This window comes from Antrostomus carolinensis, unplaced genomic scaffold, assembly GCF_000700745.2.
Source record: "Antrostomus carolinensis isolate BGI_N321 unplaced genomic scaffold, ASM70074v2 scaffold11378, whole genome shotgun sequence".
Taxonomy (NCBI): domain Eukaryota; kingdom Metazoa; phylum Chordata; class Aves; order Caprimulgiformes; family Caprimulgidae; genus Antrostomus; species Antrostomus carolinensis.
Window position 1 is genome coordinate 24481 of NW_010330972.1, and position 16635 is coordinate 41115.

Here is a 16635-nt window from a genome sequence, read left to right on the forward strand (position 1 = left end):
CCAGAACTGGACACAATACTCCAGATGTGGCCTCACCAGGGCAGAGTAGAGGGGGAGAAGAACCTCCCTCGACCTGCTGGACACACTCTTCTTAATGCACCCCAAGAGACCATTGGCCTTCTTGGCCACAAGGACACACTGCTGGCTCATAGACACACGCACAAAACACTCACCTAACTTAAGATGCTGGCTCTGGAGCTACTGCACCATTACTTGTGCACGGGTCACACCTTCCCTTGTGACACCTTCCTACCCACCAAGTGGGAGCACGGGCAAGGCATTCCCTCAGGCCCTACAGATAAATCCTCCATTCTTTGTCTCCAATTTGATACTCAACCTTGTGAATCCATTGATTTTATAGAATCATGGAACGTTGTGAGCTGAGAGGGACCCATCAGGATGATGGAGTCCAACTCCTGTCCCTGCACAGGACAATCCCAACATTCAGACAACATCCCTGAGGGCACATGTTGGACAAATGCTGCTGGAATCTTGTCAGGCTTGGTGCCATCAGCACCTCCCTGGGGAGCCTGTTCCAGTGCTCCACCACCCTCTGCCTCAAGAACCTTTTCCTCATGGCCAACCTCAACTTGAGGGATGTTGTATTAAGTTGGGTCTACTGTGCATAGCACTTTGCAGGGTCAAACTCTAACTGTCACTTATCAGCTTGTCCTTTGAACAAGAGAGCCAAAAGTGAGGGTGGTGCTTCACCACCAGCAACACCGACTCAGACAGCGCTGAAGTGCTCTTTGTCTCATCATTAAAGTGGTCCCTGGAGGGAGCGTTGCCTCCTCCACATTGCTAATCTTCGCGTGACAATAATAGACTCCGCAGCGGGTACTACGACTATCATTTAGGAGAAAGAGACCCAGTAGGAAGCTCTCCAAACGGATGAGTCAGAGAAAGGAAGCTCATTTTGATGTGGGAGACTCTGTCCTCATTAAATGAGAGAAAGTACTTCATTTAAAAAAAAAAAAAAAGCACAACCAATCACTGAAAAATAATGTGATAATGGGAGGTGATTAGCCTACTGCTCTGCATGTACACGCTTCAGAGCAGTGGTACGAGACCTAAAAATGGAATGAAAGCTCCATGACAAACAGTGCTGAACAGGTGTAAGATTAAAAAAAAGAGAGAGAGGTTCCCCTTCAATTTGAACAATTCAATAAATGAGAAAACAATTAAAAACTGACCCTGACAATTGTTAATGTTGGACATTATATCAGCCTTTCTGCAGGGTGTCCAGTACAGCCTTGAGCCTTACGAGCTGTCACTGATGAGCAGAATTTATTGCTACACAACGTTTATAAGATTTCTGCTTCTGTGACTCGTGTAACCAACTTTTTACCTTTTGTGATTCATATAATCAACTTCTAAGGGTATCCGTGAAGAGCACAGAAATCTAACAACACTGCCAGAAGTGCAGCAGGGTGAGCCAACCCTGAGCTTCCACTGCTACAGCTGTAAGAGGTCACAAATTTCAATCATTTCCCCCCCCAAACCCTGACTGACATACCAACACCTCAATTATTATTGAAATTATTACTATAAAATGGGAGCAGGAGTAGCAAAGCACTTCCTGTGCAGGTTAAAGTTTATTTCTATTCTAGAGACCTCACTGTACTATCCTATTTCTGAACAAGTCCAAATGAAACCTTCTAAACTTTAATTTTGGAAACCTCAAACCAGCCTTGGCTTAAGAAAACTACTTCATAGAATGGTTTGGATTGGAAGGGACCTTAAAGCTCCTCCAGTCCCAACCCCCCTGCCATCAGCAGGGACACCTTCCACTAGACCAGGTTGCTCAAAGCCTCATCCAGCCTGGCCTTCAACACCTCCAGGGAGGGGAATTTCTAATGGAATAGTTTGTTGAGCCACAACCTGCTGAAGAGAGAACAGGTTCTGTGCTGAGAGCAAAGGCAGAGAGTCGGAGTGGAGCTGTGCTCACAGATGTCTCCTTCCCAACGTTTCTTGGGGTAAATGGCACCACCACGTGCTCAGTCACACCAGACAATCGTTATTTAGGCTGAACTTGGTTTCTTCTGCATTAATCCTGCTGCTGGTGCAATTGGGGTGATGGAAACACAAGTGCTACAGCTCTAGAAGGAACCAGATATACTGATTTTTTTCCCCAAATCCCAGTTGACAGAGCATTTAAGTAGAATACATAGAGGAAGAGGCGTCCTACAAAAATAGCAATATTAGCGGTATGTTGTGGTAGAAAGGGGTGTGTGCAGTGTGAAAGGAGACAAAGAATCACCTGTTTCCAGGCTTGGAGACAGGTGTGCATTTGCCTTGAATTTGACAATTAATTGCATTTTTCATTTAGCAATAAACTCAAAGACAAAGCAGGACAGGACAGAATTTTGCACCAGTAATCACGTAACATCTGACAAAATGACAGCTAAAGGGCATCACCAGGGCTGCTCATGATAAGATTATTTACCTGATCCTTTCACATTTTCATGTATACACCTAGGAAATTGTCACAACTTTTTCATTTCTGCTACTTCAATATTTTAAGAAATCTTCACACATCCGAGGTTTCCAGCCATTTTCTTTTCAGCATCAAGTACTGGCTGTTGCCATGGAAACAGACTTATTCCCCCCAAATACTTCTCTTTCTTCTACTTTTGCTGCTCTAATCATCTAAATTGCAAGTGATTCACACAGAAAAATAGCTTTCTTCTCTTTCTTGGAAAATGTGATACATTTAATCTTATCACTTACACCAGTGTAAGTCCACAGAAGTAATAGCGTTGCTCCAAATTTAAATGTTATAAGCTGGGCGTTAGGCACACATTTCAAAATGATTTTATAATTCAGGACATCTTTGTCTTATTTTTTATTTAAAAAAAAAAAAACCCTCACATTCTGCAAGCAGAAGGGAAAATACATTTTCCTTGATATTGAAAATCAGGAGAGTTTTACTCACTTCCCAATCGCATTTGGTAGAATCGTAAGCTGATTGTCATCGACTTTTAAAGTTGTGAGTCTTTTCAACAGTCCTACAGAACAGGTAAGGAAGAAGAAACAGAAAAATATGTCACATTAATCCTTTTTTTTTTCCTTTCTGGAATCTCCCATACCCTTAAACACACCATGACTTCTGACACTGAGTAACTTTCATCTAGATTTTAGAAAACATCTGTATAGAGGACAGTACACAGACACGTTATTGTCCCACTGAAAAGATGTTTCATCAAAATGAAGCAGTGATTCAATGTTCAGCTGAGCTGTAAGTGAAATATTAAGTGTATTTCTGGAGTCTTGAAAAAAAAAATGTATAAAAAAAAGGTATTCTATATTTTCCTGTGTAGGAAGAATAGTATTTCTACTTATCAGATAATGTTTCAATGGAATTCATGTCCTGTCACCTTGATTAAAAGGTGCTCAGGTCATAACAGGACATCAAGTGAATAATCTAAAGTAAATTCTACATTTATAAAGCTTCACAATATATAAGTATGGACAGAAAATCAGAACCAGACTGAAAACCAGACTCAATTCTGAATGCATTTGTATATGCTGTTAATTCTTATCATTGAAAGAATTATTATTTAAGCATGAGAAGATGCATAACTGGGAAACAATTACCAAGAAGGGAATGAAACTTCTGCTTTACCAAAGCCTAACAGCAGAAAACAATAAAAAAGAGAGAAAAAAATGGGAAAAATATTCCATTACAGTGCTAGAAACTGAGCTGGAAACAGACTTTCATGTTCTGGATGTTATTAACATTTCAAAATCTGTTTTTTCCCCTGAAAGAATTCTGGATATGCTGAAATAGCATTTTAAAAATTATTATTTGTAATTAATGTTGGGAATACTATAAATATATCATTAATACAGAGAATAATGTTAAATTGAATGTGCCATAAGAAAGCTGAAGCAAATGAAAAGTAGAATTAAAAGGGAGACCAGAAACAGTACTCATTTCAATTGCAGGACATTTTTGTTGAAAACTTTTTCAAAATCAACGTTCCAAGAAAAAAAAAAAACTAAGTTTCAACAAAATTTTCGTGTAAGAGGAAAAATTTCCACCAACAAGAATTTCAGCAAGCTGTCATCTGAAAATGCAGTATTAAAATGACTCTTTTTTGCTTTAATTCTGCTAAATCTATTACCACTCAGTAACAGGAATTTGGAAACGAGAACTAAATATATCTAATTGCAAGAATGTATAATTTAAAATGTCAACATTTATTCCTTTGGTACAGGAGCTATATGCCCTCTAAAAATCCATTTGCATATGCATCTCAGAAAACCACAGAAAGCAAAAATTCCAGAATTTATGGTGAGATGTGAAAGATCAAAATGTAAAATAGTTGTAAAAGACATGGAGGAATATTCCTGTAGCACAGTATTTTTTAGTCAGCAACACATTTGGGAGTCTCGACTGATTTAAAATTGGGGAATTTAACAATTCCACATTCTTAGGGATGCACTCAGGAAAATCAAAGATGATGATGATCTAGTGGGTTCACCTGCTGGAAGCAAGAGAAGAGAGGAAAGTCCTCAAGTGTTTCGAAAGAAAATATAAGGGATCGAGATTAAAATGAAATATTCAGATGTAGAGAGTGATTTACCTCCACTTAGCTTCCAGAATTTCTATATATTCTAAATAATTCAGAAATTCTATGCATGCAATACAGTCAAAAAGGAAAATGAATCGTTTGAGCTATTCCTTTGTTTAATGCTCTCAAACAGAATTGCACCAGCGTAACTAAGAGCAGCAATTTCCCTCAAGAGTTTCACACTGTTAACATAATCACCATCATACTTGCAACTTTAGATCAGATCAATTAGATCTTTCTTTGCTTCTTTTCTTTAAAACAGCAAATCAGAATCATCAATACCTTCTAACCATGGATTTTTTTTTTTCCCCTGGTTTTACAAAATGGTTTTTATCACAGACTGTCCAGATACAGATGTTTCAAACTCCTCTGGAATTTAATGGCAGTTCTTGTTCCAGCTATTATAAAGTCTCATCATTAAAAAAAAAAAAAATATATATCTATAAATGAAATCCTCAGCTGTAAAAGTTTACAAGAAATCCAGAGCTTTTCTCACCTATGGAGTCCGGCAGTTGTTGCAACATGTTGGATGATAACAGGAGATCTTCAAGTCCTTCACATCCTGATATGTCCAAATCAACCGTTTCTATCCTGTTTTTTGACACATCCAGGTACACGAGCTGTTTTAACTTCCCTATAGACTTAATGGCATGGTACAGAGTGTTATTTGAACAGGTAAGACACCACATGCCAGGTTTTAAGTTTAATTAAAAGACAAACAACGGTAATACAGGCTTGTATTCAGTTATCTCAGCATGGTTTTTACCAGTTATTGCACGGAAGCCGTATCAGTGGTGGTGTAACAGCCTTCCTGTTCAGACCACTGCAAAAGGAACCAACTACATGACACATCTCAAACTAATTAATGTGTTCCAGATCCATTAAATGTGCTGAAAGTTTGAGTTCTCAGTCATACAGCCGTATTACTTCTTCAGGTGGACACAGATCCAAGGGACATAGAATCATAGACTGGTTTGGGTTGGAAGGGATCTTAAAGCTCATCCAGTTCCAACCCCCCTGCCAGCAGCAGGGACACCTTCCACTAGACCAGGTTGCTCAAAGCCTCATCCAGCCTGGCCGAGAACACTTCCAGGGAGGAGCAGCCACAGCTTCTCTGGCCAACCTGGGACACTGGCTCACCACCCTCACAGTGAAGAACTTCTTCCTAATATCTAATCTAAACCTCCCCTCTTTCAGCTTAAACCCATTTCCCCTTGTTTTGTCATTAACTGCCCTTATGAAAAGTCCTGAGAACTCACATCTACCCAGCAGTCCTTAAGGTCCCTGAGCCTAGACGTGCAGGTAGAGCTCTCCTGTGTCAAACTGATCCTCTTCATCTTATAAAATCTAAAATTCGACTTTAGATGTTCATAGTTGAATAATGAGCTGTTAATCCCAACAGTACCCTGTGGTGACCACAGTGTTTAACTGCAGCTGTAACATCAATGAGCAACATGACGGGAACTCTTCCCAGATTTCCTGGTAAATGTGCAGCATGTGAGAGCCTGAAGCCTGCAGGAGCACCCTGCTTCTTCATCCATCATCATCTTATCTTTAACCATATCCGAGTTGTTGTACAAAGGGAAAATCTCCCTTTCACCCCAACCTTTGCCATTCTACTCATATTAATAGTTAAATACAATCTTTGTTTCTAGCCAGGACTACTTTTTAACAACGGAATTATTAACCTTGGAAACCTGGCAACTCTCTAAATCTAAAAACCAATTACCAGTTGGTATTTCCTTTCTATTTTTAAAAGTCAAGACGTAAAGCTAATATTAACTGTTCTCAACCTCTTGTTTTGGAGAAAGCTTTCCTAAAACATCATCTCAGGTCTACTAGATTCAGATTCAAGGAAACATGAATTATTCACTGAAAATAATTATGCTCTTTGGGACTCAGTGCCACGATTTACTGAACATCTTCAACTCTTACATGAGCTCACCAGGGATTACGACAGCTCAGCAGGACTGGGTTTGGAACACATTTTAGCACTCGATATAATGACCAATTCCATTGTGAACAAAAAAGAACCAGAATAATGGTTAAAATGTTGGTGCCCACACTCTCTTGTAAATCTGGTATTTCTTTTACTCCGATACACTTGCAGCAACAACACTGCAATCCTGCTGTTCCTGATCTCCAGCTGGTTTCAGTAGCAAGAGCTGGTTTCTTTTCTTTTCACTAAGAAAACATTCAAAAAGTGGGTATTTGGACAGTGACTGAAAATTATCAATTTCTGTGCAAACATCCAGCTTAACACAAAATTAAAAATGAGTGTAATCTAGTTAAGACAAACCCCAGCCATTGCTCAATGCAAAAAACCTGAATTTTCATTAATAAACATTCAAAGCTGAAAGAGGAAGTGTTTCTTTTTCTTCCAACACCAAGACACGCTCGTGCTAGACCCAGTTCTACATTTTCCCTGCAGCAAGAAGAGTATTATTGTGTGAAACACATGATCTGTCACCTGCGAGATAAAATGCTAATGACAGGGATCACTTGCTCCAGCCACAATCAGAGCAGGTATTTTAGAGTGATAATCTCAAATAGTTTATGGCAATAAAAATTGAAAGTCAAATAGCAGCACCTCAGGAGCAGCACTAAGGTGTAACCATGACCATAACGTTGACATGTGGATTTTTTTGGTTCCATTTCTAAGTGGAGAGCTTTCTAGAGGAACATATCTTCCTCCCACTGCCCCAAAATCGCTTTCAGTATAGTTGAATCTGTCCATATCACCTGTTAATTTGAAGCTTATTTAAGTGCTTCGTATTTCCTCCTCCTTTTTAAAACTCCCGTGGGTTTTTATGAAAGTGCTGGCTGCATGGTGACTGAGAAGACAAGAGGAAATCATTTCCCCTCACAAGGAAAACCACACAACGCTTAAATAAAACAGGCACATCCCCCTTTAGACGCTACCACGTAATAACACAACAATTAAAACAACAACAGTGGCTGTGCTGAGACTTGTATTTCTTGATAATAATTAATGATTACATGAACTAGGAGCATGAACCCTTTCAAGGAAATGCACGTGCACTGATTTACTGCCAGGTAAATAGTTCACTAGATCACACAATAATTTGATTACATAAAATAAATGTTCATACCCCAGGTAGGATTTGCAAAGAGTTATTGTCCATCCACAATTCCTTTAGATTTTGTATTTGTTCGAGAACCTCAGGCTGAGGAAAAGAATATAGTAATATGGACAGTTAAATAAATCAGTATTTTTTTTTTAGTTAAATATAAATCAATATTTCCTTAAAAAAAAAAATAAATTCCCTCTTCACCTTCCTTTTTTCCTTTTTATAACCCACGTCAGACTTTCAGATAATGACAGGAGGAATATTCTCATTTCATTTACTTTAACCAATGTTACTCTTTTTCAAAATTTGTAAAATTGAAGAACCCTTTGGAAAATAATTTCATACAAAGAAGAAATCCTTCAAAATTCCTGTTCTGAACAGTCAACTGGTCGCACACAATTTCTGAACAAGGTGAATAAGAGAAGGGAGAGTTGGGGAGCTTCAGAAACAAGGCATTGAAAAGAAAATCCAAATCTCATCTTGCAGCACATTCTAAACTCTGCCTTTTGCATGATTTATAGTCTTAAAAATACCTTAACAGAGGCATCTTGCTGAACACTTTCCTGGATATATCGCATTTATGTATGATTTAGTGTCTGCAACTGTCATATCTAGCAGTTAAAATAGTGCTATGCTATCAAGCCTTAAAATTACAGTATTAAGTTTTAATTTAAGATGTTCTATTCTTTTCAACACTACAGGAGATTAGTGAAAGGGAAAAAGGCAATTTCTCAGTTTCCCTCATAATTTCTCATTCATTACAGCTGTGAAAATCCAAAATTATCAGGTCACAAATATTCCCATGTTTCAGGCTAAGCAGTATGTTCCTTTTTTTCATTAAACACTATTTTCACAGGTAAAGAAGACTTTCAATTTGCCTTAGCTCTGTAAAGTTGTAGAGATTTTTTCCAAAGTCTGCCAGGAACTGATATTAAATATTTCATTTTGTTCTGACTAAATCAGATTCTAGCATTGTAAAAGTCTGCAGTTCTGTTTCACTGGAATTATTTCAACATGGCTAGAAATGATTGTATCTCTCTAGCATCACAGGACCTTAAGAGAGACCTCGAATTATCTCCTGCAGTCTAAGTTCCTTGGAATGTTGCAATTCCCACAAGAAAGATGATTTTCCAGTTGCCCAGGTCACATGGGAAAAGCTCCTGATGCACCATCAGACAAGAACGAACCTGCTCACCTGGAGAGCTCAGTCTCTGACTTTCCCATGTTGGCACATAATGTCTTTCTATTAAAAGTTATTAATCAGTATTTTGAAGACAATTTCTTTTGCCTTGGCTAATTCTGTTGAAATTTTGTTGTCCTTCAATGGTTAAAACCAATTCTAATTTCCAGGCTAAATTATTTAATGGTCATTTTATACTAGTTGCTCCTGTGATGATTAATGATTCTTTATTCCTCCAGAGTGTTCACTAAGGTTATTATTGATAATCATCATTTCCCCTCTCAACCTTAATTTTCTTTTAAATTCCTCTCCTTGGTCAGACACCCTTCTCAAAAGCAACAGCCGACTCCTACGTTGTACATATCACAGTTTGATTTGAAATCTGTGGTATGGATTATATCATGCCATAACTCACATGAGACCTCACTAAGGTTTTGATAACTGGTAGTAAAATCTACTATTTGTCTCTGTTAGCAATGGTTCTGCTGCCCCATTTTTGGAGAATATTTTCATTTTCCATGTAGAGTGCCACAAATCAGGGAAGAGAACAGGGAAGAGAAAACTAGTTCAGTTGGAAGGGACCCACAACCATCATCCAGTCCGACTGCTTGATCACTTCAGGGCTGACCAAATCTTAAAAGACATTACAAAGATATTGTCCAAATGCCTCTTAAACACCGACAGGCTTGTGGAATCGACCACCTCTCTAGGAAGCCTGTTCCAGGGCCTGACCATCCTCTCCGTAAATAAACGTCTCCTATTTATCAAGTCTGAATTGAAGATTGACCTTAATCTTCACAGAATCCCAGAATGGCCTCGAATGGAAAAGACCATGGAGTCCAACCATGAACCCAACACTGACCAGTCCCCTATGACTAACCCATGTCCCTCAGCACTATGTCTACACGACTCTTCAATCCCTCCAGGGATGGGGACTCCACCACTGCTCTGGGCAACCCCTTCCAATGCCTCAGAACCCTTTCAGCAAAGAAATTCTTCCTCATATCCAATCTAAACAGAATCCCAGAACTGCCTGGAGTGGAAAAGCCCTTGAAGCTCATCGAGTCCAACCATGAACCCAACACTGACAAGTCCAAGTTTTGGTAAAAATATTAAATATTAAAATATTTGGTAAAAATAAGAATTTATCCTCTTTCCTTTTCCTTTTTTCCCTGCCTTTAACTATTTTCTCCCAAAATTTCTCCTAAAGCCTCACTGCTGACACCAGACTCCTGAAACTCTGGAAGAACCACACCAGCCTTCCCCCTCCTTTCATGCAGAGATCCTACAACTGCCGTTTATCATTTGTCCAGTGCCAATTTTTGACACTTCAGAGACTGTTAAGATTTCAGATCCTTGAGCCCTACCTTGTGATTTAATGCTCCAGCTTTCCCCGTGCCACAGATTACCTGTTCCTCTCCTTGATTACATTAAGTCACTTGAACATGGCTGCTATTTAGGCAGCAACAATTCCTATTTTAGGAACGCACACCTATCTCGTGATTTCTATAATCTTGTTTCCAGAAAATGAATGAAGATAATTACTTCATTTTTTTGCAACTACCTTTATTTTTAACCCCATGCCTACTGCTCCAGCTGCTCTGTGTGAAGAGCACAGTCTCCCAGTGCAAAGGACTTCAACAGTCCAGGGAGAGACCATCAAAGAAACGAAGCTCTTCCACACCACCACAGTTCTAGGCAGCATTTATCTCAGAGAAAAAGGAACCCAAATCAGATTTTCAGAACCCATGAAAATAGAACCTTTCCATCCTTTTTTTCCAGGTGATCTTGATTTAAAGTAATACCACTTTTCCTATCACATTTCTGCAGATTTATGATATCCCCTTGGCCCATTTTGCACATGGCCACCAGACAATAATGCCTTTTAAATAAAAGTTTAATGCCACATACCCAGAGCATCCAAAACACACACCCTTTCTATTAAAAAAATGCTGCATTTCTTACCAGTTCAGAGAATTCATTATTGCCCAGATCAAGTCTCTCCAGCTGAGTCAGTTTGTGCATTGACCTGTAAGAGATCAGGAGATACTGAAGATGAAATTTTTACTTGCAAAACGTCGGTCAAATTTTGTTTAGATAAAAATAAAGCTCAAATGATACTGCTATTGCAAAAAGAACTCCATCAGACTGATACTGATGGGAATGAGAACAACAGGCTCCATCTTCCAGACATGAGCTGAAGTTCTTGAACTGAAAAGCTGGCAAATAGTATTTTAGTGTAAAAATAAACATAAACTCAGTATAATTTTGCATAGTTGCTCAAGGAAAATGACCCATGTTATATTGGTAAGCAACTGTAAGTACTATAAATGGTGACCCCTTTAGAAACCACCAGAAAGTGTTTTTGTTTTTCACACCAAAAGTACAAAGTGTGGTTGATACCTCCCTCAAACTGCACCGAACTCCAGCCACGATGCAAAAGCACTTTTGTGTCAAGGAGCAGCTTGTGAAACAAATCAAGCTCAGCTGAGGCTTGTTTTAAAGAGAAACAGAATTAATTAAATTAATGAATTAATTAAACCCAGATTCTGGGTTTAACAGAATGCACTGAGCTGGTGGGTCTCCTCCTCTTTGGGTTGTGGTACAGGGGACCTGACACATTCCAGCAGGAAGTAAAAAGACTGTGACATCGATAAGCAGTGGCATTTAGTGACTTCTGCTGCCCAACAGTAGCTCATGAAAACTCCGTCATTGGCAGCAGATAAACAACAGATTTTTCATTAATTTTATTAATTTAATTGTCAACTAAATGACCAATTGAAGCCTTTGACCTGCTGCAAAGCCCCTCTAGGCACACATTCCTCTGTGCAGTTCACAGCAGGGAGATGCTGTGACCCATGACAGTGTGTGTGGATGGAGCAATAGGTCACACTTTGGAGGTGGGTGTCCCCCAGAGACAGCAGCTCCTCCGAGGGCAAAACAGGCTTCACTTCAAGCTCTGGTAGACCAACATGCTCTAAACACCATGCTGGATTTCCACAGAATCCCAGGATCGTAGTGGTTGGAAAAGACCTTTAAGATCATCGAGTCCAACCATGAACCCAACACTGCCAATCCCACCTCTAACCCATGTCCCTGAGCACCTCGTCTGCCCGTCTGTTCAATCCCACCAGGGAAGGTGACTCCACCACCTCCCTGGGCAGCCTGTTCCAATGCCTGACAACCTTGGGGTGAAGGAGTTTCTCCTCAGATCCAATCTGAACCTCCCCTGGGGCAACTTGAGGCCATTTTGGTGGTGGTAGTAAAAAAAAAGGGGGGGGAGTGTGGAGGGGAGATAAAAATAATTAAGTAATTTAGCATTAACTGCAACAGTCGGCTCAGAGGCCTTCTCGTGTAATCAGAGTTGATCCTAATCCCAAAATTAGCACAGTTTTAACTGATGGGATCTGAAACATCAACCATTTTCTCTCTGCAATTTGTATCATTAGTAAAAGTGATTCTCAAAGATGCTGCAGCTCAAAAACACAGACGTGTTTTAACATTTAAATTATGGAAAAATGAGGTTGTGATGGGGCTAGACAGAAAACACTGTTGCATATTTATTACAAGGGCACTTAACTTTTACTTTTCTAAATAGGAACAAAAAACCCCACAGAAATATAAATGCCATTCTTCACTTAGTAGTAGAGCGAAACATTTTTTGCTAGATCTATATTAGCAAAATCAAAAAGCATGTAGATCAACAAATATTCCGCTCTCAAGTTTAAGAAGTTCCATACTCTAGAAGATTTCTTTAATTAATCAGACACTTTGACTGACCTACCAGCGTGACTTCAAGGAACGAATCTTAGGGTCACAAATTAAGATCAGGCATTGTCTGGGCTTCTGCACTTCACAGAATCAATGTTCTGGACAGAGAAGTTGTTAAAATTTCCCTCGGTCTCTTAGGCAAATAATTCACCTCTGAACCAAAGGATTAACCCTTTTTGATAGAACTTGCCATCTTTCACATTTAGGCTGCTGGGTTTCAGCTAACAGAACCTGCTGTATTTTGAAACACCGACAGTTTAAGGTGGATAAATTCTCCTTGTTCACTACTGCTCTTTTTTTGTTCCATTTCATCTCTGAAAGTTTTTGAAACCCAGCAAATATGTGATTTCTGCTGATCATTTGTTGCTCTGGATACATCTAAAAACAGTCACAGTCTACTTGCAGAATGATTTAATCTTTCTATGCTGACAGCCACCCTAACACACATTATTTCACAATAACTTTATTTTTTTAATGCTTTCTGATAGTTCACCTATTCCACACTCACTCAAGTTCACCGATGTACATGGTTTCTTTATCTTTTTCTTTTTCCTCTCCCACAACTATTCCATATCTCTTTTCCAATACATTTTCCAACCTATTTTATCAATTTTCACAAATATTTTTTGAGACAAGAAAGTGACAGTTGTTTGCTAAAACGAATGCTGGCTGCCCACACAGCTCCAAAGGGGTTAGCACGGAAATTAAAATTAATAACAACAGCAACAACAAATTTCTGACTACAAGGCACAAACCAAGATGTTGTAGCTTAAGCCTAAGAGTATGGAGGAGTTAAATCTGACACTGTTCCAAACCTGTATTTATTAATATAGCTATAAGATTGGGCACACAGATTCTTAAACATAATCTGACTTTCCTTATACACAGATCTCCATTATAGTCACATAAATCTTGATTCAGGTTCCTCAATTCCCAACCTGCTCCTTACTGCATTTTTGTTCTTCTATTATTAATTACTTTGACTTATTCTTGCTATAAATCCTGAAGGAATAATGAAAATATTTTATCTTTTAATAGTAAGTCTTAGTATGCAAGAGCACATGGAAGCTGTTCAAGAAGCAATAAGCATCCTGCCAACACAACACCTGGACAAAGTGAGTGTTTCACACTTTTCCCAAAAGGACTCAGTTTTATATTATAATCTCCATTAAAATAATAAATGAAAAAGGGTTTATAACCTCTCTGGTGCTCTAACTGCGCTGTACTTCTCCTTGGAAATGTCTTCCAAAAGCCAACTGAAATTTTCCACATCCAGTCAAAAGTGAAGTTTATTGAACACACTCAAGGCACCTCATTTTACTCTGTAAATAACCCAAACATCCCTGGAAATGGTCACGTTTGGTCTAACTCACCCCTCCTACAACTCCCACCATTGTGTCTTAATTGAGTTGTTATTAATCTGGTTTCAATTTCTGATGTTCAGCTGCAAGTTGTAAGTATCATATACAAATTTTTAAATTAATTGAACCCAACAGAGAACGTAATTACATTTGTAATTGCAAACTGGATGAGCATGGAGACTTATTCCCACACAGAATCTCAGTAACTTTATGAGAATTCTGTACTCTAATGTGTGCCCTCCCCACCAGTGAGCATTGGCAAGACTGGACTCACATAGTTCTAAAACTAATTACACTTACTTATCCACAATTTACCAGCTGCTCTTCTGAAAATCAAATTATTTGTGCTCCAAACAAATGAGATGGACCCCTCTGAAGAGGAGTCGCTCATCAGACCATCAGGCAGTGCACGCACTGAACGATAAAGTGGTGAAAATCACTGAAACGTTCCCAAAGTTCCTTTAAGAAATCCCGATGGCCGGGCAGCAGGTTTCACAGGATGGTTGAGGTTGGAAGGGACCTCTGAAGGTCACATCTAGTCCAACCAACCCTTCACTCCTCAGCCCCACACAAAGGTTTTACACCACAGGAACCACGTCAGCATGTTCTTTACACCTGCAGATGTTCCCAGCTCTTCAGTTACAATATGAAGTGCACAGACACGTATGACAGAGTACAATGTTCTCACAATTAAAAAAACCCCCAGAAAATGGGACATACATCGTTAATAGATTGCACCAAGTTTTCTCCCACAGGCAGGATTACCTGTGACTTTATCATTCTGCATTAAAGTCAATAAAAGTTTCTAGTGACCATAACTCCCTATACTGACGTTAAAAATTATGCTCAAGAAAACCCCAGCACACGACAAACTGTGAACTGGAACTGGAACCTGACCAGCAGCGTGTCTTCGTTATTTACCTAGGTAATTACTGCTTATACATACACAGGATTATATATTTTGAAATCATAGAATCATGGAGTGTTGTGAGTTGGGAGGGACCCACAAGGATGATGGAGTCCAACTCCTGTCCCTGCACAGGACAAGCCCAACATTCACACCATGTCCCTGAGGGCACATGATGGCCAAATGCTGCTGGAATCTTGTCAGGCTTGGTGCCATCAGCACCTCCCTGGGGAGCCTGTGCCAGTGCTCCACCACCCTCTCTTGGTCAAGAACATTTTCCTCATGGCCAACCTCACCCTCCCCTGCCACATCTTCCTGCCATTCCCTCTGCTCCTGGCATTCGTTGGTGGCCAGAGAGAAGAGATCAGTGCCTGCCCCTCCTCTGCCCCTTGGGAGGAAGTTCTAGACCCCCAGGAGATCTCCTCTCAGTCTCCTCTTCTCCAGGCTGAACAAACCAAGTGACTTCAGCCTCTCCTCATACCCTTCCCCTCTAAACCCTTCCCCAATGTTGTGTCCCTCCTCTGGACACTCTCCAGCAGCTTTAGATCCTTTTTCTCCTATGAAACTCTGTGAAATGTGAAACTCTTCAAAGATGAAATGAATGGTAACCCAAGATACAACAGAGTTGGTAAAAACTTGGGTATTTCCTACTGGATTCTACCTCTGAACAAAACTTTTATTTTAAAAGGTTTGGTCTGTACTTCTGTAAATTCATTGTAAAAAGCAACTTTTAAACATTATTTTGGATAGTTTCTACAGTCACCTACATAGTTTCAGAAACTGCAACATTTATATGGGGCAGATTAATTTCAGTTTTCTGGTACTATATCGAAAGATAAAGCACACTGCCAAATGTACCCAATGGAATATTACACAAGATTTGTCATTAGCTTGTGATATTTTTATCTCTTTCATGTAATTACTTATATTTTTCTTATGAAAAGATTTATTATATTTTTTTTTTTTATGTGGGGTCACTTTATAAAGGTGGAACAGGAAAGGTGCAATTATGAGTAATGCTCAGTTAAATATTCATTGCTTAAATGATGTAATATAATATAATTAATGTGCTAATAAAACTCACAGCCAAGAATGTCACATCAATCTTTACCCATATCCCATTTGGATCTATTCTTCCATTCACAAGTAACTGCAGGAGCTACCTGGAGAAGATCTGATTCTCAGCCATGGAAGTGGCCCTCATGGGAGGTTCAGAATAAGGTGAATCTTTTTTTATTAATATTTTTAAACACAATAATAGAACACAGGTCTCAAAGAAACCCTACAAATGTGTGAAAACCAGCACAGAGACTAGCTTAGAGATTGCTGAATAGCTGGAGAAAAATTAACATGGCTCATGATAGTTTTAAAACATTCACACTCCATAGATTATAAACCATATTACACAATTCAGTGGTATTAATTACAATTCATGGTAATCACAGATACTGCCTAACACCACTTTCTCACGTTCTTGCATGTTTGTTTTTACCATCTTATTTAGAAGAGACTTATCTACACATTGGAAATGCTTCAAATAACCAGGAAAATGCCTTGTGTTCACAGGTTCCAGCAAAACAAACGAGTCAACTGCCATCAATTATTCTAATGAAATCGCGGCGTTCTCATCAAAATCCTGGTCAGCTTTCTGACAGACAGGAGATGGGGACGACATCAAGGTTTCTTCAAACCTTCAGTCACAAACTTTGAATGGCATCAGAACTATCCCCACCTATGAAGAACTGTG

The 16635-nt window shown here is 39.2% G+C and overlaps 1 protein-coding gene across 1 annotated transcript in view; it reads right to left on the minus strand.

Annotated features, from left to right (window-relative positions):
• The window catches only part of LOC104528923 (leucine-rich repeat-containing protein 7-like), a gene marked incomplete at its 3' end in the record, with an annotated part of 31886 nt that extends 18738 nt beyond the window's left edge, over positions 1-13148 (minus strand). Inside the window, exons 1-5 of the mRNA XM_010173081.2 lie at positions 13129-13148; positions 10815-10878; positions 7691-7765; positions 5074-5218; positions 2936-3008 (exon numbers count right to left, since the gene is read on the minus strand). Of these exons, the coding sequence (XP_010171383.2) occupies positions 2936-3008; positions 5074-5218; positions 7691-7765; positions 10815-10878; positions 13129-13148 (377 nt within the window). The remainder of the gene's footprint in view (positions 1-2935; positions 3009-5073; positions 5219-7690; positions 7766-10814; positions 10879-13128) is intronic.
• Between the last annotated feature and the right edge of the window lie 3487 nt (positions 13149-16635).